The following is a 23,509-nucleotide window of genomic DNA, read 5'->3' on the forward strand; positions in this document are numbered from 1 at the left end:
ATACAGTATGTCTGTCACCATTTTGTTACAGACTTTGCTTTTGCAAGACTACTCAGACCATGCAATCGCATGCATGTCTCAGTAAACTGATTTCAATCTACTGATTAGTCTTTATCTGTGATGAAACACACCAACATTGCTCTATTTCATCCAGAGGATACCCTGCATGCCTCAGTCTCTCTCTCTCTCTCTCTCTCTCTCACACACACACAGATCAGTCAGTAAAAGGGTAAAAGGAGAGGCTGTCTTTTCACACACTGTTCCCTCTTTCATTCAGAGGCTGCATTTCCCCTTGCACCTGGTCAGCTTCACACATCCTCAGTAACATCCTTGACCTTTAATGAACCCTCTCTATGTGCCATTTTCAGACAAATAACAACTTCTATGTCAGGTTAATTAACACATAAATCCACGGGTGGGGGCTCTATTTATTCTAGTAGTATTTGATTAAAATTGAAATTATATTAAACTACTCATTTAATAGATTAGTAAAGACATTGTTAATATATGTTTCAAGCTTATGACATAGCCTTGTATTGATACGTATAATGTGTCATTTCAACCAAAATCATGAAATGTTGAAATAGCATGTTTACATTTACATTTTACATTTATGGTATTTAGCAGACGCTCTTATCCAGAGCGACTTACAAAAGTGCTTGGAAATGTTGGAAATGTTTAACAGCAATTCCGGCATTAGTAAAACAAAATCTATAAAAATATATAAACCTAACTACATATTTCCACACTGTGCTTTTTTACAATGCTTACATTGTGTGTTATTTTTTTTTCAAAACCCTCTAGTATGCTTGTGAAAGGAGGTAGGATATAACGTTTTCTGGATTCGTACATTTCTGAGTATTTGTGGGGGGGAGTGGGGGGTGTTTTATTGATTACAATAATATTTGAATCACTGACATTTAAATTCAAATAAAACGTTCTGTTGCCCACAATGCCAGGTTGACATTGCTGTTGTTCTTATGCTACACTTTGAGCGCTCTTTAGCTCAAAAGTGTGTGTGTGTATATATATATATATATATATATATATATATATATATATATATATATATATATATATATATATATATATATATATATATATATAAACACACACACACACACACAGGATTATGTTCTGAGTATTGTATTTATTTACACTTTTAAATCATACTCAAGCTGGCTTTTTTTATTTATTGGGTCGTTAATTAATTGAAATATTTTTTACTTTTACCTGAGTGTAGTTCAGTGCATTACCCACTTCTACTTAAGTTATTTCTCGCTTTAGCATGCTACTATAATTTAACTCTAATGACGCATCGGTGGTAAGCTGTATGGATGCATGTGAATTTCACTTCTGTGGTGGCCTATAAGTGGAATTTTCCATTGCAACTCAAATGACAAAATATTAAGGGGTAAAAAATAGATGGATTATTAACCAGACGTAGTATATATAAATAATAAACTACGACATAAGAGCCATGGGTTGCTACTAAGTTTTGGTGTACGCCACCAGAAGTGACCAAAATAATGGCGAAATTAAATGCAATCGTATTGCATGTACAGACCTGTAACCGGGTATCACGTCCAGTCCGTAACATTCTAAAACTCCAGTTCCGTGTTTTGACACATCTTGGTGATGAGTGAAAGGCATTTTACCTTGAGTGCACCCTGGTGTATCAATCCGCAGGGTTAGTGAGACTTTTTAATTATCCACTTACAGTGTTTTCTGGGTTTATTTTACAGTTTTGAGAATTCGCACATGTTATATTTATTTAAGCGACGCTATACTCAGGAAATATTTAACTTTGAATAGCAATGCTATTATAAACGTTTAAGCGGATCTATTTACTCGAGACGATGACAGGCAGTGTTTCGGTCCCTCTTAAACATGGCCACCATGATGGAGTAAATGCTACAACTTTAAAATTCTGATTTTTGAGGAAAACTATTTTCTCTCACCTAAATGAGGAATGTTTCATCTCGAAATATCCTACCAAACATCCAATCCACATGAGAGCTTTCGAAAAAGTTTGTTCTCGGATTACGTACTGAATTAAGTTGGCTGGAAGCTGGAAAGGAAAAAAAAGAATTGCATCAATTCCGTAAGCAATTTTCGATTGTTTGAAGCGCTCCGCGTCCTTTCTACTAGTTTTGCAGGGGGGATTTGTGGGCGAGCTTTGTTGAGCTTTATACGACAAACAAGATTGTTGTGTTGAATACAAGCAAATGTTTGTATCGCGTTATTATACGGCGCACACATACGGAAAGTGATAGTAGCAGCTACGTTGTGTGAAGTAACGTTAGGAGCCCAACGAGACTCGCCGAATAACTGCGATTGCAGCGTTGCACATACGCGTAATTAGTGCTCATTAAACCACAGGTGTTGTGTTTTATGTGATATTATTCACAAGTCGTGAGATAACCTAACCCATTCGTTTTATTTCGGAGCGTTTTTATTTGGAGTACAAACCGAGCCAGCAACACCACCCCCACCCCCACTAAACGAAAGTATATTTGTCATATGGCAGGTCGCGGAGGAAGTGGATTTCCTCGGGACAAAACTTCTAGAGTTTGTTTAAAACGCAGAGTCATTAGTGTGCAGGTATAGGCCCAGTGGCTGGCCACGGTACCGGACGTGTTCCGCGGTTCCGTACGGACGTGACACCGCGGTCACGTTAAAAAGTTGTTTATGATCCCGCTGAAGTGCCACCGCCAGCTCGCGACGTCGAGTGTGTTTCTGTACCTAGCCGTCCAGGCTAACCACCCAGCTAGCTACATTCACCAACAACATCCGTGGTTTTCCCTGCTGGGCTGCCTTAGGAAGTTATTTGAAGTTTATAACGCTTACTGCCGACGACTTCTGATGATTTCGTCGAAGTCTAACGTGTAAAAAGATTGACACCAAACGCGAAGGCCCAACCACTCAAGTTTTGCAGGAGGCTAAAGTGTAGCTAGCTAGATAAAAAGCCAGTGTAGACCGGTTTAACACTCTCCCCATGATTACGTCTGTAGTGAAATTACAGAAAATGCTAGGTAATTATGTTATATATGCGTTGTGTAATGTTATTTTTGAGAGAACTTGTAAACTAGAGTGTACTGGTAATCTAAACACCAAACTAATGAGAGTTTGCATGTAAGGTAGTTGGGTGTAAGTAAGGAAAGAAAGGACTGTCAGATATGTACAGGTAATGCCTCCATCCCACTAACCTCAAAGGTCAGTGAGTCCTGCTCAGTTTAACTTTCTGGTTTGCAGTGGGCACAAGGCTCCAAAAAATTAGCATTATGGTTATATCGAATAATTAATGAGACCTGTCAGCATTCCTAATCCAGAGATATATGATAAGTACAATACAGTTGTGTAAAAATAAAATTATGTGGTTTTTGAAAGACTGGGAGTTCATGAATGATGATAAACATTACTAAAGGTAAGGTTTGCCTGTAGTTATGTACTGCCTTGCTGTCTTGTGATTGTAGTCCACATGCTTAGAGCTGTCACTGCATCACCTGTGGGCACCTTTGACATTATTGTGAAAGGCCAGTTCAGAAACTTGTGAGCATGTGGTGAAACAGCAAAATAATGTTTACTTCAAAGTCTGAGCTGTGCAACTTTGGCAACACTACATGTTTATGAAAGCAAGAGTTCAGTCTTGAACATCAGTGGATATATGAATTAGATATTTGGGCAGATTTTTAAATAGTGCAATTAAGAGTGGCCTGGTAAATTCTTTTTTTCAAATTAGGCCAGTATCCTGTTTATACATATGCTTTTACATCTTGGTAAAAACTAAGATTTTCTTTCCGCATGCATTGTGTCTAAGGGTACAAAAGATGCGTGTGTGTATATATTTAGGCTAAATTTGACCTCTTTAAGACCTCAAATGACATTCCCAGGGCTGTGGCTACATCTAAGTGATCAAAACTTATTTCACACAAATATATAATAGATTTAGCAGTAAACTTTAAGCATCTATGTTTAAACATGGCATAGAGCATGAAGCAGATTTTTTCCTATTGATTGGCATTAGTTGGCTAGCCACGAGCAGAAATGTGGGTGAATTTGACCCTCAGAGAACACTGACAGAGGGCACTGGAGACTGGTATGAGTGTATTTGCACCTGGTGTTAAAATCGGTTCCTGATTCGATTTTGGGCACAATCAGAGGTTGAATGGGCAGAAGTAAACAAACCTCTTCCTGTGGTAATCGAGGACACTTAGTGGCTATGATGCATATGTGTGTTCTACACTGAAAACTAGGTGTCCACAACACACTTACGACTGCAAAGTAGTTGTGGACTTGGCAAAACCTGGGCCTGTTGTAACAAGATGTTTATTAAGTTGAATTGATATTGCATAGGCCTATATTTTATGCTGCTTTAAGAGATGCTTACTGCTGCATTGACAGCGTGTTATTGGATGCACCTTTACTGGTAAAGGTATAATTTCAGTTATAGCATCAAGAAGTAGGCTACACATTTATTAAAATGTTTGGTTAAAAAAGTCTTCGATTACAAACAGACCTACTGCATGTTTTATTATAAAGGTTGATATTAATTTCTACCCTTGTGTTATTACATAATTTAACTGTACACCAAGCATCAACCATATTGTGGTTGGAGACCATATATTATTGAACACGATACAGTTCTGATACAGGTAAATTGAGTTTCAAGCCTTTTGAAATGTGTTTGCTCTTATTGTCTGAAGGTCTGTGGCAAAATGATACAAAATGATTTTGTTCATAAATACTGAATCTTGCGTGTAAAGCATGGACATCCTTATTTGTGCACAAGTGCAGTTGTGAAGAGTTAGGTAGGGATTGTAACATTTAAAATCCCAATTAAGGAACCAATCATGTTTGATTGTTATTTGGGTGCAATTGTTGGTTAGTTAACTTGATTTCTGATCATAGTTTTAATACTGCTGGCAGTTAAGCAGTGCAGAAGTCGTTGTGTGCAGAAAATAATTGTCTGGTACTTGTTCACTCTGAATACACACTGTTCTTATTAGAGTGTGGTCTGGGCAGTAGATGTACAAGAGAAGGTAGTGACTGAGCATGGCACAGTGTAGTTATTAGATGGGAGGCATCCTCTGTGTGATTATCCAGTCACGATTTGCAGTATAAAAGAGGGCCGGATACCTCTTCAGCCTGTGGGCCTTGTACTAAGCAAAGACGCTTACTTCTGTTTATGAAAGAAAAGTGATTTCTTAAAAGATGGTCCATGTTGGTAATCCAGTGTGCCATAATTTGGAAATGTCTGCTTGGCTAACGTGTGTCATGTGTTGTCGTGTTTATGTAGTGTGGTGGACATATCAGTTGCATTTAAGTTTATAAATAACAGTTTTTCCTAGGAACTAGCACAAAGAGTGCAACATATTTCTTTAGTCTTTTTTCCCCTCACTGTACAATAAAATGTTTCATTTTTGTTTGATGCATCAGAAATTCTCCTACATTAGTGAGATTTCCCTATTTGGTTATGTTGCAATTTGTAAACAGAAAATGTAAGTTACCATGTATACGAGCAACTGTAAATAAAGAGATTCTTTTGAGAGAAATGGCCTGGTGTGCTGAACATAACGTATATGATCAGTTGTTTTCTTAGAGAAGAGATGGGCGGTGTTCTAGAATGGGGATGTTTTAGAATGGTTGGTGTTCTGAGCTTTAGGGCAGGGATCTGATGACAAATCTGTGCAGACCCAGAATTTGGAAATGGAACACCCACATGACAAATTGCCATAACTGAAAATTACAGGCAAACAAACATAACGATGCAAGTAATTAAAAAAGGGTTTATTGAATATGATCAGTACAATTGATAAGCCACCTAAAAATCTTATTTCCTTTGTGGTTATTTCCTCCTGTAATCTCACTGCTGGAGCAGTCAAGGTCCTCTCCAACCCCAACTAAACCTTCCCTTTATTTGTCTAATCCAGTTTTTCATTGCAGTTGTTGCAAGTCGTTGACCAGTTTTGATCAACAACCCTCATTTTTTATTTAGACACAGAGGGGACAACATGCACAAAGGTATGGAATGTTAAGTCACTTAACTATGGGGACTTCATAGTTGCCTTAAACATGCTGTGCATGACCCAAATATTTTTTTTTATAAAGCCGTTGGTTGTTACTTCTAAAGAAAGAAAAAAAAAACCACACACACTGTTGACCATGTGAGATTGGACAGACAGTGGTACAGGAACTCGGGTTTGGTCTTCAAAGCACCCTTTTGAGTCTTGCGTCACTATATTGCTTTGCCTGGGTCAATGTTCACTCAGAGAGGCCTCTCCTGCTATAATATACAACATTACCTGAGATTGTCTATGTACAGGATTCACATCTCCAGTATTTATGCTCATGTGATTGCTGAAATGCATAACCGAAATTTGCTAGTTCACCTTTGTTGAATGAGTTGTTGAAAGGCCCCCCATCACTTCCTGATGACATGAAGGTGAAGTAGTCGTTCACTCATCCTTCATTAATGCAGTGGTGAGCATCTCTGCAAGTCTGTGCCCTTGGACAGTAAGAATTTCTGGCCTGCTGTCTCCTTTCTGCATTGCAGTTTGTCCTCTGTTCTGACATTTTTTTAAAGTCAACGTTTGGAGCATTAGTTTTTGGAAATGTATTCTTTATGGCAGTGGTGCATTCTGACTGTTGTCTCATAGGTGTTGGGGATGCGGTTCTCAGACTGAATGAAGGGGGCAGGTGTGATGACGGGGTAGTGTACATATTTAGTGTGTGCTGAGGGAAGGAGAACAGGTTAAGCTTCAGTGTAGGGAGAACCCAGACTTCCAGAGTCACGTGTGATCTCACCGTGAGTGCATACTTCCAGAAAAATGTTCACGTTTGTCTTAAATGTAGGTATGGAACAGAGCCTTTGTCTGAGTGGGAAACAGCTGAGTCTGAAATGTCAAGGTCAACACAACACCTCATTATGGCATAGCGTAAAGTAGGACTGATGAATTAAAAGGTATGAGAGAATGACAAGGAAAGTGTTTAAAGTGATTTCGAAGCACAAAATAAACTGAAAACACCTCAAAGAGAATTAAATCGAATTGTGTTCCTTGAATAACTATTTCTTAACAGTTTTAGCATTTTACCAGCACACTATCAAAATTTTACGTTTCTCCAGATGTGTACAGTTGTGATGTCTAGATCCACGAGACGATGCTTCTGATGTGTACTATATTAGACAGGAATTTAAATATTTTTAAATTGCAGAAAGAACATGAATGTGATTGAGTGAACTTTAATACAGAAATAGTGCCTCGTTGCATATTGTGGCTTTCTTTGCTAGAGAGTAAACAGCAAGTTTTTACATACAACTTGTTTAAAAATAATGGCTATTCCTGATTGGACTTTTGAGAGGATTATATTTACAGGTGTTGCACTGTGCAACACACCATCCCCACTAGCGCTGAACGATTTTGGAAAATAATCTAATTGCAATTTTTTATCTATAAATTGCGATTTAAAATGCGATTTTTTTCCACTGTTTTCAGGAAACTCTTTTTCGGCATTTTTTATACAGCTCAGATACAGGGTTGGCAACTTTTCAAGATCGCTTGGAGTGAGACTTGAACCTGGAGTGGGTGGCGAACGTAATTTGTTGTTATGGGGGGGGGTGTAAAATGGACTAAATGTAAGTATTATTATTATATCGTGATCGATCGATCGCCTGTGGATGGCGCCAGAGCGTACTAGTAACTTTTTAGTCTAAGACGCTCAATGCGTGAGAGTTGGCAACCCTGCAGGTATAGCAACTTGGCTAAAATATGTGCGTGAGGGCATTTGGTAGCGCATATCCAGTGTGTTTAACAAAGCCATGAAGCCGGGCTTGTTCACTATATTAACGGACATCATGTCTTTCACTATGAACTCCGTTAACTGCCAGAGTTATTTCAGCGTACTGCTTCCAATTACATCCATAAGGAGTTACACTTTCAAACGGTTCGGTCAGTGAACCCTGTCTGCTGGACCGCGGTCAAGCTATCCGCGCTTTTGCAATTCATCCGTGCTTTGAATCTTATTGCGTCTATATGCGTGATTTTACGGTATTTCGCTGCTCACCGCATACTCAAGCTGTATAAGCGCAGAGAAACACTTTGGCGTATTTGAAGACGCAGCACTGGTCGTTGGCATTTTAGCCTTACAAATATCATACGAGGCTTTGTGGTGTTTTTTAAAGTGCGCTGTGTTAACTTCACTTCTCCACATCCCTGCCTCCTGCTCGAGTTTGCTCCATTCGTCCTCAGCTCGCTCCCAAGTCACGTGACAAGTTTAAATCGCAGCCTGTGCGATTAGAGAATCGCGTTTTAAAATATCGCGAGATTATCGCAAATGCAATAATCAGATGCAATCGTTCAGCCCTAATCCCCACTGCCAGAACTATTATTGGTCTTATTTGTGTTAGTTATGATATTGGTGTTCTGTGTAGGCCTGTCGCGATAATTACATTATCGACTTATCATACGATCATTTTTTTAACAGCGATCATTTTTGCTGATGTCGATAATTGGCCATTGGGTTTCCGCGCAAATTTGTTTACATGAGAATAAACCGCAACTACATTAGATTTCAGAAAGGCACACAGTGCTGCTCTCTCGCACCCCCCTCCCTCTCCCCCCTTAAGGGAAGACGAATCTGTGATCAGAGAGTGAAATCTACCGGTTAGGAAATGAGTGCAGTACACGGAGAGTGTATGCGTCAATAACAGTGCCTCCACACACACAGATGGAGATGTGTTCGCTCGCGAACGTATTTGAGGCTAATAGGACTCGAAATGATTCGAAATAATTAGCTTTTTATCACATTATTTAATGGTTGTTTATTATAGTGACCGTAGCGCACGAGTCCGCACACCTCGCGCAAACCTCCGCGAACGAAACATTGTCCGAAACGATATGTGGTTGTATAAAGAAACACCCCTTAAAAACAGGGGAAGGAACATTTACCTGATGAATTTTAATGTTGCATTGTGTTTCAGGTTTGAAAAGTGCTGGAATTTAGGCTAAAGTATTTGAAAATGCTTAAAATTGTAACTACTTCGTTTCACAACTAATAGCTGTCTGACTGAACAGTTATCTTGTATTACGTTAACAAATATGAGCCTCTTGTAATTCCAGGAGGAAACATGAGAGAACGTGAAGATTAGAGGTGAAACGATTCTTCGAGTAACTCGAGTAATTCGATTACAAAAAATACTCGAGGCAAATTCTTTGCCTCGAGGCTTCGTTTAATTTATGTCACCATCTATTTTAAATGTTTAAAATCCCGCTTTGTACTACTGCGCAGCTCCGGTATAATTGTTTTACACGGACTGTTATAACTGACGCACAGGTTTAAGGCAGCGTGATTTGTTTTGATGGAAATGGCAGAAAATTAAGATAGCAGTGTCCGTAAAAGGGCAAAAATGTCAAAAGTGTGGGACCATTTTTCGCTGCGCAAGGTGGACAACGTAGTGCAGTGTATTTACTGTAAAACGGATCTGGCCTACCCAGGGCATAATTTGAGCCGGATCCTGGCGGAACAAATAGTTATTGAACAAAAAATTCTATAAAAGACATTTTTTAAACCCAAGATCCACATTTAGGCTTCCTAAATCACATAAGAGCTCTCCCTTTTAGCGATGCCTTTCTGCGTCTCTATAAAGCTAAAAGCTAGTTATACTTTCGCGAGTGACCGTAGCGTGCAACTCCGCGAACGGCGGAAGCGTTCATACTTGACGCGTCACAATTCTGTGCAGTGTTGTCCGTAACGATATGTGGTAGTATAAAGAAACACCCCTCAAAAAAAGGAATGAACTTTTACCTGATGAATTTTAATGTTGCATTGTGTTTCAGGTTTGAAAACTGCTGGAATTTAGGCTTAAAATGCACTTCTGCACTTAAAACACTTATAAAACACACGTAAATCATTTAAAAGTAATTTATATAAACGAATTGGCTTGTTATTTTGACATTTGTGCGCCTAAGCGTTGCGTTTTGTGTGCAGTCCGGTGACATTGTTGGCCTCAGTGACCCCTTGTCTCATGCCGCTGTTTGCGTTCCGGCATCGTTTGATTTACAAATTAAGCACTGGGCCTACGATAACAGTACTTCCTCAATGCTTCAGCACCTAAACTTATTAAAGCTGAATAACAGCCAATTGCTTGCTCATTTTAAGAGAACTTTCATGTTGCATTACACACTATCAATATTATTGTGTTAAAAACACAAAAGTGTGATTTTATCCGATTACTCGATTAATCGATGAAAAAATCGACAGAATACTCGATTAAAAAAATATTCGATAGTTGCAGCCCTAGTGAAGATGTTAAGTTTGGGCGTTTTGAAAATAAACCACCATTAAATAATGTGATGAAAAAGCGAATTATTTCGAATAATTTCGAGTATATGTATAAATATTTTACTTAATTAAGTTTAACATGCTGGGAAATCTTGAAATGGACCTTGAAAGTGACGTACAAGTGCATAAATGGTTGTTTATTTTCAAAACGCCCAATCTTAACGTCTTCACGTTCTCTCTTGTTTCGTCCTGGAATTACAAGAGGCTTGTATTTGTTAACGTAATACAAGAGAACTGTTCACTCAGACAGCTATTTGTTGTGAAATGAAGTAGTTACAATTTCAAGCATTTTCAAGTACTTTAGTCTAAATTTCAGCACTTTTCAAACCTGGAACACAATGCAACATTAAAATTCGTCAGGTAAATATTCCTTCCCCTGTTTTTGAAGGGTGTTTCTTTATACTACCACATATTGTTTCGGAGACCACTGCAAAGAATGTGACTCACCAAGTGTGCAGAGTCACACGCTATGATCACTCGCGAAAGTATAAGGTCGCATCTTACAACTAAAGTGTTGCCCTCCATGTATGAAGACACTAAAGAAATAGTTTTTTAAGAAATTTAGTAGGATGGAGTTTAGTTTGTTAAGGCTCTATTTGTTCTAATATGGCGCATTTCCACTAGGGCCTGCTTGGCGCGGTACAGTTCGATACGGGTCGATTCGCAACGGAACGGTACGGTCGCGTTGTGTTTCCATTACAATGGTGAACCACCCCAATGTGGGTGGAGTCGCTGTTGGCGCGCGGGTTGTAGTGTCGTGACATCATTTGTATACGACCACAACACCGGTCGACGCCCCTTAACACATAGCATTATTGTATCTTATTTATCTTTATCTTCATTATTGTATGTGGTTGCTCTAATTATTGATAATAATTTGGTATTACTCAAACAGGCTGAACACACCCTGCATAAAAAGTCATACAATCAAATGAAATCAAACTTTATGAAATATAGATATTTAAAGTACAACATATGTAAATAATATAGTTATAGTTAAAAAAAGTGCAAAAAGCAAATATATACGTATAGCTTTATATGAAATAAATATTTATAGTACTACAAGCAACATTTTGTGTGCTTTTACTGGCGTCTGTCTCGCATGGTGTTCACAAGTTCGCCAAGCACCCCGAGGAAAGCCCAGTTGAAGGAAACATTTTCCGCCAACTCCGCTCGCCTCGTCAGTGGAAGGGGAATCTTGAACGTAAAAAATAACAAATATTAAACACAAGCATTCCCGTGAAAGCAACAACAATATAGCGTAACTGCACAAAATGTGTAGCACGTCATCGCTGCTCATGCTGTGTTTATGGCTACAGCTAACTAGCAACTAGCAAGGCTAAGAGCTAGCTATTGTACAGTAGTGACTGTGGTGGTAACATTAACTACAAACACAGCTCTAAATTCCTGCGTTTACAATAGATGTGTTCATATTACGTTCATATTACATCTTTTACGAGCCTAGTAGTAAAACTGTGAAATCACAATACACTCACCATTCTCCGTGGCCTCCAGCACCGACATTGTCCAGCACGTTTTCTCTTCCGTTACTGGCTGGCCGGTGACCATATATGACATCCATTTGCTGGAACCATTTCCAGTCTTTGTGGTTTGCTCCGCTGCGTCCGTTATGGTCCTTCACCGCCCGGTAATCGCGTTAAGCTTTTTTTGCTTGGACCGACCGGCACTGCTGAATGGACCGCTGGTAGCCATGAGTGGCCATTAGCGCGGAAACCTCGCTAAAAACCTTTACATTTCTAGTGGCCCTGTCCAGTTCGCCCTGGATTTTTTGATCGCTGATTATTAACAGAAAGGTTTGTACCTCTGCGTTTGACCAGGGAACAGACTTCGCTCCTTGGGTTTTAAAAATGGCTGAGGAGTCCATAGCATAGCGGAGGAGTCGCTCTCCTGACGCAACCTGTGATGACACTCCCTGGCCAATCAGTGTCATGCTGTTCCTCCACGTCACAGAACTGTACCGCTTCGGAACGGTTAGAACCTCGAGCGAGTCGGTACGAAAATAGTACCCGAAGGGGCCGGCTCACTGGGAAGTGGTACTAATGGAAACACTCACAAACCGTCGCGAATTGAACCGTACCGCGCCAAGCAGGGCCTAGTGGAAATGCGCCATTATTTTGTACATGACTGTTCCTGTATTTTTTAAATTATTTATTTTATGTTGCACATTGCTGCTACCAAAACAAAAAGCCACTAGATAGCAGATAGCAGCTCTGTGAACTCTCATTTTTGTTATTATTATTTGTTTGTTTTTGTTGTTTTCCACTGAGAACAAGATTGTTACGTTTATCTTAATTAAATTATTAAAATTTGGCCATTAGTGCCTAATGTGGTGTATTACAGATCACTTGTATCACTTTGCATCACTTATATCAAACCCACCTTTTGAAATAAGATATTGTAAATTTGATTAATCAAACCAATGACTGACCATAGACTAATCTAAAACTGGCATAGGCGCCTCTGCTGTAAATCAAGAATCGAATCGTGACCCTAAAATCGGAAATACAATCGAATCGAGGATGTAGAGAATCGTGACACCCCTTGTGTGTGTGTGTGTGTGTGTATATATATATATATATATATATATATATATATATATATATATATATATATATATATATATATAATATATAAAAATAATAATTTTGAGGTACATAGGCCTAGCACTCATTACAGGGCAGACTGAATTAGTAGGTTGCATTCATAACTCTGTTTGCGACCCATGCATTGTTTTTGTATTTTTGGCTTTCGGCCCTTCTTGACTTAAGCAGATTTTCTCTTTCCAGAACAGCCATGTCCTTCCAGTAACATTTGATGTGTCAAATAAAAATGGGGGGGCGGGGTGGAACATTACCGTGGATACTGCTAATGTGAAATGTGATTGTTGCTGTATGGGGGGGAGGGGGTGTTGTAATGAGCTGCAGGTGGTAATGGCTGGAGTGGTCCCCTTTTTTAATTGCTGCTTTAGTGTGTTTACCAAACTCGGCAGTAAGTGACACACATGGGTCAGGCCAGCAGGCTTGTGCGACCTAGTTAGACAGTGGGTGTGTTCAGTTCTGTGGTCTACCCCGTGTTTAGTATGGTTTCGGCACAGGTGTTCGTTATCATTAACCTGGATGCGTAGGAGGCAGGGGTTTTAATGCCACTTTAGCAGCAGGGGATCGTGATTAAGTTGGGGGCAATTGTTTAATGTGTGATGTAGCAGTGATTACCACTTATAGCTTCTTTTTGGTTTTAATGTGGAAGTTCCTTCACATACAGAAAAAACAAACGTTCTGTGGAATCAAATGGGTAGTAAAATTGATTTATTAGTATGAGTTATTATTTGTAATTATTGCATATCATTTTGATTTGCCACCCATTCCTAAACTTTAAGGTACACCTAATGACATCTAAATGACAATCTAAATTTCATATCTAATAATTCATTGTACAGTGTCTTGGGGCTATGCATATGTTCGTTATAAACGGACTGAAAAATATAACTAATTTTGGTGTGTCACATCAAAATTGCTTACTTTAATGAAACATATCAGTATTTATTATTGAGACAAATCTGGTTCTCTGTTTACAACACAAGTTTCAAAGCATAGAGCTGAGGCCTCCAGAACACACAACCCCCATCAGAATGGACCTGAATGTTCGCTTCTGTCATTTGCCCCATTCTTACCCAGATTAACCGCCCTGTTTCCTCGAAGCCTGTGGAATACTGAAGTCACTCTGAGGGGAGACTAGGCTGGATGTATCCTGTGCAGAGCTGTTTTATTGAGAGGGAGCCAGCACTGGCTCAGATAAGGGCTGCAGGAAGAACCAGGGCTGACTAATTCAGACCAAGCCTTCTGCTTTCTGATTGGACAGGATGTAAGAAACAGCTACAGTATGGAGGGGCGTGGCTGACCCAGACCACACGGATACGTGTGAGCAAGAGATGGAGAGGATTTGGAGTGTAAACAAGCTCGCCGTCTCTCTTCCGCACAATATGAGGAGCAGATAGATATGCCCAATTACAATCTCAAATATTCTTCCATGGGGTTAAAAAACATGCTGCACCACGTTCGGTCAAACGAGCGTCTAGGACTGTTCAGTAGCCTCGTCTGTCCTGAAAACACATAGCTAGTGTTTTGACGCATTGGCAGAATTCAGTCATGCATGTGAGCAGTGAGCTTCCGTCATATCCTGGATTTACGAGAAGGTGAGAGAGAGGGGGAAGGAGACTCGCAGGGCATCAGCTGTTATGGTCAGCTTGGGTAAACCATGGAACAGCGTCTAGCTGTATTGGTGCATTTGAAACCAGAGAGAGCTCTTTGGGTAAATCAACATTCAAATTAATAATAATAATAATAAACTGCACAGTATGGGGGTCACTGCGGGATGCCGGGGCTTTTCTTCCTTCACCCCCCCACCCCCCTCCGGCCCTTGCCACACCATGACTGTGCCGAATAAAATCTCTAAATTAATTTAAGCACTGCTCCATGGAGAGCCAGGACGTCATGCGGGGAAGAGAGCTCTCCCTGCTGCACTCCACACACAGCTGTGCTCGCTCTCGTGAGCCGTGAGTCAAAAACACTACCTCAGCGCCCCCCACCCCCACCCCTATCTCTTGCCCCCTCCCTGCCCCCTCTCTACCCGGTACCCTGAGTAGACTTTGCTCACATTTCCCCTCCACTTCAGAGTTGCCTGTTGGGTGTACCTCGTTTTAGATCCTTGTTAGAGTGCCTTGCTATTCAGTACTCGGAACTCACTTGCATTCTGGCTTGTTCTCTTGCTCTCTATTTTGTCTTCTCCTTAGTTGGTCTCAGTTGTTCTTTCTCTCTCACTTTGCAGAATGTCATCAGAGGATAAGAGTGTGGATCCCTCTGACCAAGGCCCATCTCCTCCCCTGAGCAGTGACGGGGCCACGCCCTCAGGGAGCCCCTCCCCCACAGACCGACGCCCCCGAGGACGTCCTCGCAAGGATGCCGTCTCTGTCACGCCTGCACTCAAGCCCCTGCGGAAGTACGTGACACTCTGCTTTTACACATTGCTCCATGCACAAGTCGCAGGAGGTGTAAACGTTGTGTGGCGGTGAGGTATTGCTAACAGTAGACAATTCGTGCCGCTGTTTTATCATTGGAGCAACCTAGGCTTGTATACTAGTCAGGCTGTGTGGATAATCTAAATCCACTGGTGGAGCTGTTAAATGTGCAGTGTTCCTGTGTGTGTGTGTGTGTGTGTGTGTGTGTGTGTGTGTGTGTGTGTGTGTGTGTGTGTGTGTGTGTGTTTAAAGTATGCTGTGTGCAGTTTTGGCCAGAGAATTCAGGGAGGCACAGCAGTGCATGTGTCATTTGGGGTATGACAACAAATCCATGATCTGTCTAAAATAAATTTGATTACAATGAATTTGTGTATTGATTAGCTAACTTGCTTAATAATTAGGAGTGATGTGTTGAAAGAGGCCAATGGTTGAGAGATGGCAGAGAATTGGTGAACGATGAAGATTTCTAAAGTATAGGAGCTCTGTACATTGAAGTCTTTCAGAAAGAAAGCTGAACTGCATGAAGTCCGAACTGCAACAGTACTCCTTCACCTCCTGAGAGAGAGAACTACTTTATTACCTTTATATATGTTCTGCCCAAGAGATTGTTTTGCAAAAAAATGTTTTAAACTTAAGAATTTTAGTTTTTTTGTGTTAGCCATGATTTTACACATATTGATAAGTCTTGCGCATGACTTTAGTGATACTGATTTGTTGTGAAAAGTCTTAGAATTGACGATGATGCGTATAAATTTAGTGTCATGTGACAGGATTTTCACCACACGCCTGTTCCCCAGCGAACCAATGAAAGAAACCACAGTGGGGAAAGAAGGATGGTGTCAGATGAGGAGCTCTGCTCTAGGCAGAAAAGTTGTAGTCTAGACCCTTTTGGGTTTTTTAAAGATTTGTGTGTTTGTGTGTGTGTGTGTGTGTGTGTGTGTGTATACGTACATATTTCTATGTGACATGTTTTTCTGGCATACAAAATCATTCCTAGGCTGTAGGTACTTGTCGATGAAGACTATCTTGTGAATTGCAAGGGGAGAGGCAGCTGTGTGGTAGGGAAGACTGATAGCCTCAGATAACCTACCATGGGGGTGGTGTGTGTGTGTGTGTGTGGGCATGGGTGTGCTGTAAGAGGTGGCATGCAGTTTGGAGCAGGGTAGTGCTTCTCTCAGCATTGGCCTCTGAGACTCTGGAGTCTGCTAAGGTGCATTGGCATGGAAGAGAAGCTTTGTGCAGCGCAGAAGGACATGCCACTCAAATGGAGGCTGTTTTCTTTTTGACAAGTTGGTTTTGGCCAGCGAATGGCTCTTTGCACATTTGCACATCAACTTTTAAGTACTCGCTCCGTGGGAGGGGAGAGGGGGAGACGACAGGATTATGGCTACAATTTCTTGGGTTTATTATTCATGCATGAAAAAGTTTAAGATGTTCAAACAGCAAAAGGAACTAGAACGGCAATCAACCAACCGAACCAACCGTCCAGCAGAAAGAGCTGTAAAAGTGTGTTCGTTTAAAGGTGAGAAATGCACAGCACGCAAGGGTGTTTTTGGAGGAGCTCATGCTTACATTGGGACTACTGGGACTACGGGGCCTCCGCGTTGAGATCAGGTGACAGCCTTCAAATAATCAGGGCTGATATAGGGTAGATTAGAGGTGCACCCGATACTACAGGTCCAGCCTGATGGTATCGGAGCGTGTGGGACTGTTTACAGCAGGAGGGTTGGGTCCAAACACACGCACACCGCTACAGGAGAACCACAGGAGGGGCTGTGCTTGAGCACACATTAATTTGCTTGCGGTTTGAGCTGCAGAAATCCACCAATTTAAATTATTATTATTTTTTTTTGTCGAGTTATTCCAGCAGTGGCCATGGCAGATGGAAGTGATGCTGTAGCTTGATGCGTTTGTCGGTATAGACTCACTTGTTCCATCGTGAGAGGTTGACTGTGCGCAGGATCTGATCTTCATGCATAATTTCCTGGAAGAGTGCTGTCGTTATAAGGTGGAGATCAAGAGTCACTCCCGTGTGCCCCCTGAACTCGTGGGTGATCTGTCTGTGGGCTGCACAATAGCAGAAATGTATATTAAGATCATGTTACGATTTTGACCGGTCTTGCCATGTAAATGAAGAGGTATCAGTGATGACCCGCGTTGTTCATAATAACATGGTTTGGTTCACTCGAATGTTATTATTTATCATAGCTCGTTCCAGCTTTGAACACAAAATGGGGGAAAAACATTATGCTTGATATATGTATAGCCTTGCTGTCTTATGCTGGATGGGATGTAGCCTATATCGGTGTCATTCTGGAGCGTTCACCTGCATCTGTTATGTAATACATTTGTTATGAATTGCCCCCTCCACTCACCAGGAGAGATGGTTCCCACAGTGCACGTGAGCACACACCAGAGTACGTGGTGTTGAGACCGCAGCATGGTTTTATCTGCCCTCTTGGCACTTGGCCTTTTTTGGGATGCTGAATTGGGCTTGTGTAGATGAAGAGATGGGTCCTTGTCTGAACCCCTCCGGTGCCTGTTCCTGTGAAGGTTTTGTCTGAAACCTGTTTGGTTTTTATGAAGTGGATGGTGCCCGAACTGTTTAACTGAGAGGGACAACATTACTTTGTAAAGTTGTAAATGAAACTGCATTGTTGCACCATTGCTGTCTGGTTTTGCAGTGCATATTATAGACCTCATTTTTTTTGTTTTCACAGTTTGCCTCTTGAATTTTCCACTAATCCTGCCTTATCGATCACTGGAATATAGTCTGAGTTATGGAATTGTGGAAGTGTTCATTTAAAATGTGGTATATACATGTGTGTTTGAAGAAATAAAATGCAGTGACCAAACAAGAACAAATCACCCATGGGAACATGCAAACATTATCAACAAGCAATTTGCAACACTGTTTGGGTGCAAGACCACAATACACTATGGAACACAGACATCTGACCACAGTGACTGACATGGTGAAAACAATGATGACTGGCACACCAAAATACAACAGAGCAAACAGACCACAAAAAGTCAAGGAAACAGCTGAGGGATGAATAGCAATAACGGCAGTACATTGTGACCAAGTGCAAAGTTCACATAGTGAGAGTAAAACACTGCAAACATATTGGTGCCAGTAAATACACGATGGTATGAAGTTTTGTACTATATCCCGGACAAATATGAAACTTGGACCCGGTCACAGAGGCGTGGCTAATCGGAGGCAACCAATCACAGGAGCCATTGCTCCTTTGCAGTGATTATGTGGATGACTACAAAATTAAAAGCACCATCAGTAGTTCAGTTTAATATGTGAAAAGAAAAAGAGAAAATAGCCAAGCCGTACATATATGCACACTATGTATGTAACAAATTAATGTATGTAACATCTGTCTGTCTGGTAATCTATAGGAGCGAGTGAGTAAAAAAACTACATTTAATGCAGTTAGTAATCTTGTATTCTTTTTCAGTGGTAGGATGGACATGTGTGTTAACTTTCTTGACATTTAAGACAAATATAGGACATGGATCCACTCTGACAACACACAAACCCGATGAGCACATCCTGCTCATAACGAGCCCAAATCATGAAAAGGAGGAACTATGGTGGAAGTGTGATGGCACCGCTGTTGAGTTGAAACTTGATCTCATCCCCAGTATTGACAAGCTGCCTTTTTTACTTCACAATCTGCAGTGCGTAGAACAAGTATTAAAAAGTGCTGATTTCTATATAGTTTGCCAAGTATAGGTGAAAATACTCAGTTATTTATAGACTGCAGTTCTGCCATTATAGACTACAGTGCTACAGTGAAGGGAGTAATGAGTTGTATGTCTAAACATGTGCATGCACACACATGCACACACAGATAGCCAGAAAGATATGCGCAGAAAGATATGCGCAGACAGACATGCGCGCGCGCACACACACACACAAACAGATTCTTACTGCATGGGTAGGAAGTGACACCCTCTCTGGGCCCCTCCCAAATTGCGCGGGTCGTGGCGTAATTCTGGTGTCAGTCTTGTTTGTGATGCTTTCACAACAAATAATTTAAGTAGATTTGTAATAAGAATAAGCCCATTAGGCGTAAGACGAGTATGGCAAGAATGTGACCCTTATTGGGTGCTTGGTAGTACCTCTGCTTTAGTATTACACAGCCCTGCTCCTGGAGGTCTGCCTCCCTGCATAAAGGTCCAGAGTACCTGGCTCATGTTCAGGTGCTCCTGAACACCTTCATAAGTTGAAAAGAAATCAAGGAGTTGATACCTGGGCTGCAGGTAAATTTCATAGTGCAAAATGTCCACAGTGGAGCATATTTGATTTTTACTGTATGTTGCTATAGGTTGATTTTGACACCCCCCCCCCCCCCCCCCCCCCCAAATAGTAGAGCAATTGTCAGGATTGTAAAATTATTCACTCTTTAAGTATGTTTGTGCTTGTTTGTGGTTTTTTAGGTGTGTATGTGTTTCTTGGCACAAAAGAGAAACTTGTGAACTGACAAAACAATTTGGTGCTGTTTTCACACTTTATTAATAGAGCGCTCTTAAATGCTGGTAACAAATACTGGTAATAAATGGTCATATGTCAAAACTAAAGTAGCACCTGAGGCTCTTTTTGAATGTGGTGAGAATCTGTTGCGACTGTCACAGTGTAAACTGAGAGGGCGAGAGGTAGAGGTGAGGAAATGGTTAAAGTGCATGATGGGAGATGGCCGGGTTGTTGTGAAGGGGGTGTGTCCCGTCTTAGCCACTCAGTCCAGCCCGGGTTTTATGCTCCTCCCTTCGAGCTGGAACTACTTGCGCTGTAAGCGATTTTTTTTTTTCCCTCCCCCCCCTCCCCCCCTCATCTCTCTCTCTCACACTCTCGAACTCTCTCACTCTTTTGCTCTCTGAAAGTCTCTCACTGTGATGTTGATCGTACGGATAAGTTGTTATGTGAAGGACCAAGGAAGGTCTCACTTTTGGGTTTCGTCTTTTTGTTCTTGTTTCACTGAAGCACACCTTTTGTCTGTGACCTTATATCATCAAACAGCATTGTCGTATTGTAGCTTGACTGAATTAATAACTTAAAAAATACATGCTTAACTTGACATTGCTAGAGTGTAATGTCAGCACGTGGTAGAGGCACCACACTTTCATTTGCCCTGTGAGAAATATTTGAGTCCTCATTATCAAACTCATTTCCAATTGGTCGTTACATTTGGCCCATGACTTATCCTTACATACAGTGTTGTGATTAAATAGGATCATCTCTTATTTGATGTAATAGAATCACAGTGAAATATGAATAATTTGAAAAATCGAATTTGAATTATTTTTTGCATAATACTCGTACAATGCGTTGTGACTTGATATCTTGATACTCTGTTGACTTCTAACTGTGGAGTTATATATACAAATAGGTATAAATTCAGACGATTTGAGCACAGACTGTGCTTCAAACGTTGGTCCATTCAAAAATGGCACCTGAAACTTCAAAATGCAGTCTGCCCAGGGTAGCATTTTGAGCTGTCTGAATGTCCCCTCATTTTCTCTTCAGTCCATTTAGACACACCAATTTATCCTGTATTGCCCTCTGGAGGGCTGGAGTTTATTTTGTCCATGGAGGCAGCAGAGTCCTGGGGTTGAGTGGGGGTGTGGGCTTGTGGCGCATGGCCTGCATGGTTGTGTTTGGATTCCTGTCCTTGTGTGAAGTGCGCTTACAGTTCTGCACTGTGGCCACTTCTGAATGCAGAGCAGTGCTGGTGAAAAGCATGACCTCCTTTCTCAAGCTGAACCCGCCACAGAGAACGTAGGAATCGGCTCAATGAAAAGTTTTGCGTTTTAAAAATATTACCACTGTCAAAATTGTGCTACCGTTTTCCAACAGGGAGCTTGCGTGTTGGTTTTTCTCCCCCCCTTTTTTTCTTTTTAGTCAAGTAGCTTGTAAGTATGGGGTTACTGGCTGCTACTGTAACCAAACTGGTTTTGAAAAGAAATTGCTCTGCCAATAGCTTTTGACTTAATTGTAATTAGCGGAAGGGGTGACCATAATTCACAGATGAAGTGTCAGTATGGTTAAGCTGCATTTGCTATGTGGCTCACAGTGTAGCTAGCTACATTTCCCTCAAGAATGGCATTAGTGTTTCTGAGGTATGTTTTATAGAGTAACCTGTTGCTTGTGGCTTGGGTGACTGCATTTCTGATGCACCTTGCCCTGCATTCTTCCACAGTATGGGCCTTTGTGTCTTACATCATGACTTGGAGTGGTGTCTGGAGATGTTTCAGGCTTGAGATGGAACTTGGAGAGCAAGTCTGAGGAACATCTACACATCCCAGATGTGGTCTTTTTGCCTATGGTGACTGGGAAGGGCACTGTTGTACACCGAATGTTTTTTAATGGTCATAGAACCAGTCTGAAATGACTTTGGGACTGTTTTACATTGGAGGTAGCCCTTACAAAGTGGCTAAATTGTGGATTTAAATGTAAAATTATGTAAAAGTTTTTTTATTTTAAATGAGTACAGCTATAGAGTTGTTGTTGGAGTTATTGATGATTTGCTCTATTCTGTGTAAACTAGTTGATGAAAATCACAGGAGATCAGCAGGTTGTGATGTACTTAAACCAGCCATGTGTCACAAACAACATGCCATGGTCAAAGTCACTCTGCTCACCCCTCCCTTCAGATGTTTGATGTCAGCATTAACTGAAGGTCTTGACCGGTGTCTGCACGAGTTTACGGAGCTGCCACGTGTTTGGCTCATTGGGTAATTACATGAATGAGCAGTTGTACATTTAATTGAAATGTGTTTAAAAGTTTTTAAAATTACAGCCTGGAGATAGCACTGTGCAAGTGTTTGTACCCAGTGAGTACCCAACGTGTACCCTGTGAGAACCTTTGAGTGACCAGTGAGTATGGACTTGTGTGTTACATGATTAGATATTTAATCAGACATGGCACATAAATCAAGTCGCTGTTGCTTTTAACTGATTTTAGTCAAACTATCTCTACTGACACGCTGCCTCCTTGTTCTTCTATTTCTTCTTTGTGTTTAGCATATTTATTGGCCATCTCTTTGAAAGCAGGTGTTGGACAAAAGGTGCCTGTAGTGTTGGCCTTCCAGGTCTTTCTGGACGACCTCAAATGTTACATGTATTGGAGAATAGGGGAAGGGGGTCGTTGACCCGAATTAAACCTGTATCCGCCCCCAACACAATAGCCTGCATTTTCAACGATGTAGGTCATTGATCACAGTGCTGAGCGCCAGGCATGCGGGCGGCAGAACCCGTCTCCATCCAGAAACCTTACACTGGACATCTGATGCCTCGCAATTTACCCACGATGCATTGTGCGGGGACAGAATGGTAACATAAGGGCCATTAATCAGATGTTTTTCATTGGTTTCATGGGATGGCTAGAGACTGAAATGAAAACGATATAACTTTTAATTCCTTTTAACGTTTTATACGGTGTTTTGGAGTTGGGATGGTTGCCGCTGTGGATGTGGCAACGTTGTAATGTGTTGGCTTTATATCCACCAGCATTATGAAAGAAAAGCTCTATTGTTGTATACTCTAGGCATTAACCTTAGTGTGGAAATACTCCAAGAGGCCCAAAGAGGAGAGGAAGAGAGGAGCTCTTCTGAGAGAAGCCCAGATCTCTTGGGTAGGGTTGCAACGGTATGAGATTTTCACGGTATGATAACCGTCTCAGAAAATACCGCGGTATCACGGTTATTACGGTATCACAGTTAGTTTGTATATTATGAAAAGATACACTGACCCTTAAAGAAATTACAACAAGTTATTTTTGTTCAATTAACTATTTATTGTAGAAACCTGAAACTATTGTATACAAAATGTGTCCTTTAAAAAAATAAGCTGTACACATGTTTATATAAATACTGCAAAATTTGAGAAACCTAAATCATGGATTTCAGTACAATTATTTAAGTTTAAATTATTTAATATCTGATAAACTCAGCCTGGTTCAGTGTCTGATCAACAACTGTTGTAAACTTCCGTTGTACTGCCAAGTTGGAATATAACCAGATACTGCAGGAAGAGAGGATTTATTTCTGACATCATCACAATAGAGATTTATATTTTAAGGCTTTCACACCGAGTCTGGTTTTAACATATCAAAAACAGGT

The 23,509-nt window shown here is 40.8% G+C and overlaps 1 protein-coding gene across 1 annotated transcript in view; it reads left to right on the forward strand.

Moving 5' to 3' along the window:
• The first annotated feature begins 1,751 nt into the window (after window positions 1-1,751).
• kmt2ca (lysine (K)-specific methyltransferase 2Ca) overlaps window positions 1,752-23,509 on the forward strand; it is a 112,707-nt gene continuing 90,949 nt past the window's right edge. The window contains 2 exon segments of the mRNA XM_076971258.1: window positions 1,752-2,104; window positions 15,187-15,357. Coding sequence (XP_076827373.1) covers window positions 15,188-15,357 — 170 coding nt within the window. The 5' untranslated portion in view covers window positions 1,752-2,104; window position 15,187.

This window comes from Brachyhypopomus gauderio, chromosome 13 (genome assembly GCF_052324685.1).
Source record: "Brachyhypopomus gauderio isolate BG-103 chromosome 13, BGAUD_0.2, whole genome shotgun sequence".
NCBI lineage: Eukaryota > Metazoa > Chordata > Actinopteri > Gymnotiformes > Hypopomidae > Brachyhypopomus > Brachyhypopomus gauderio.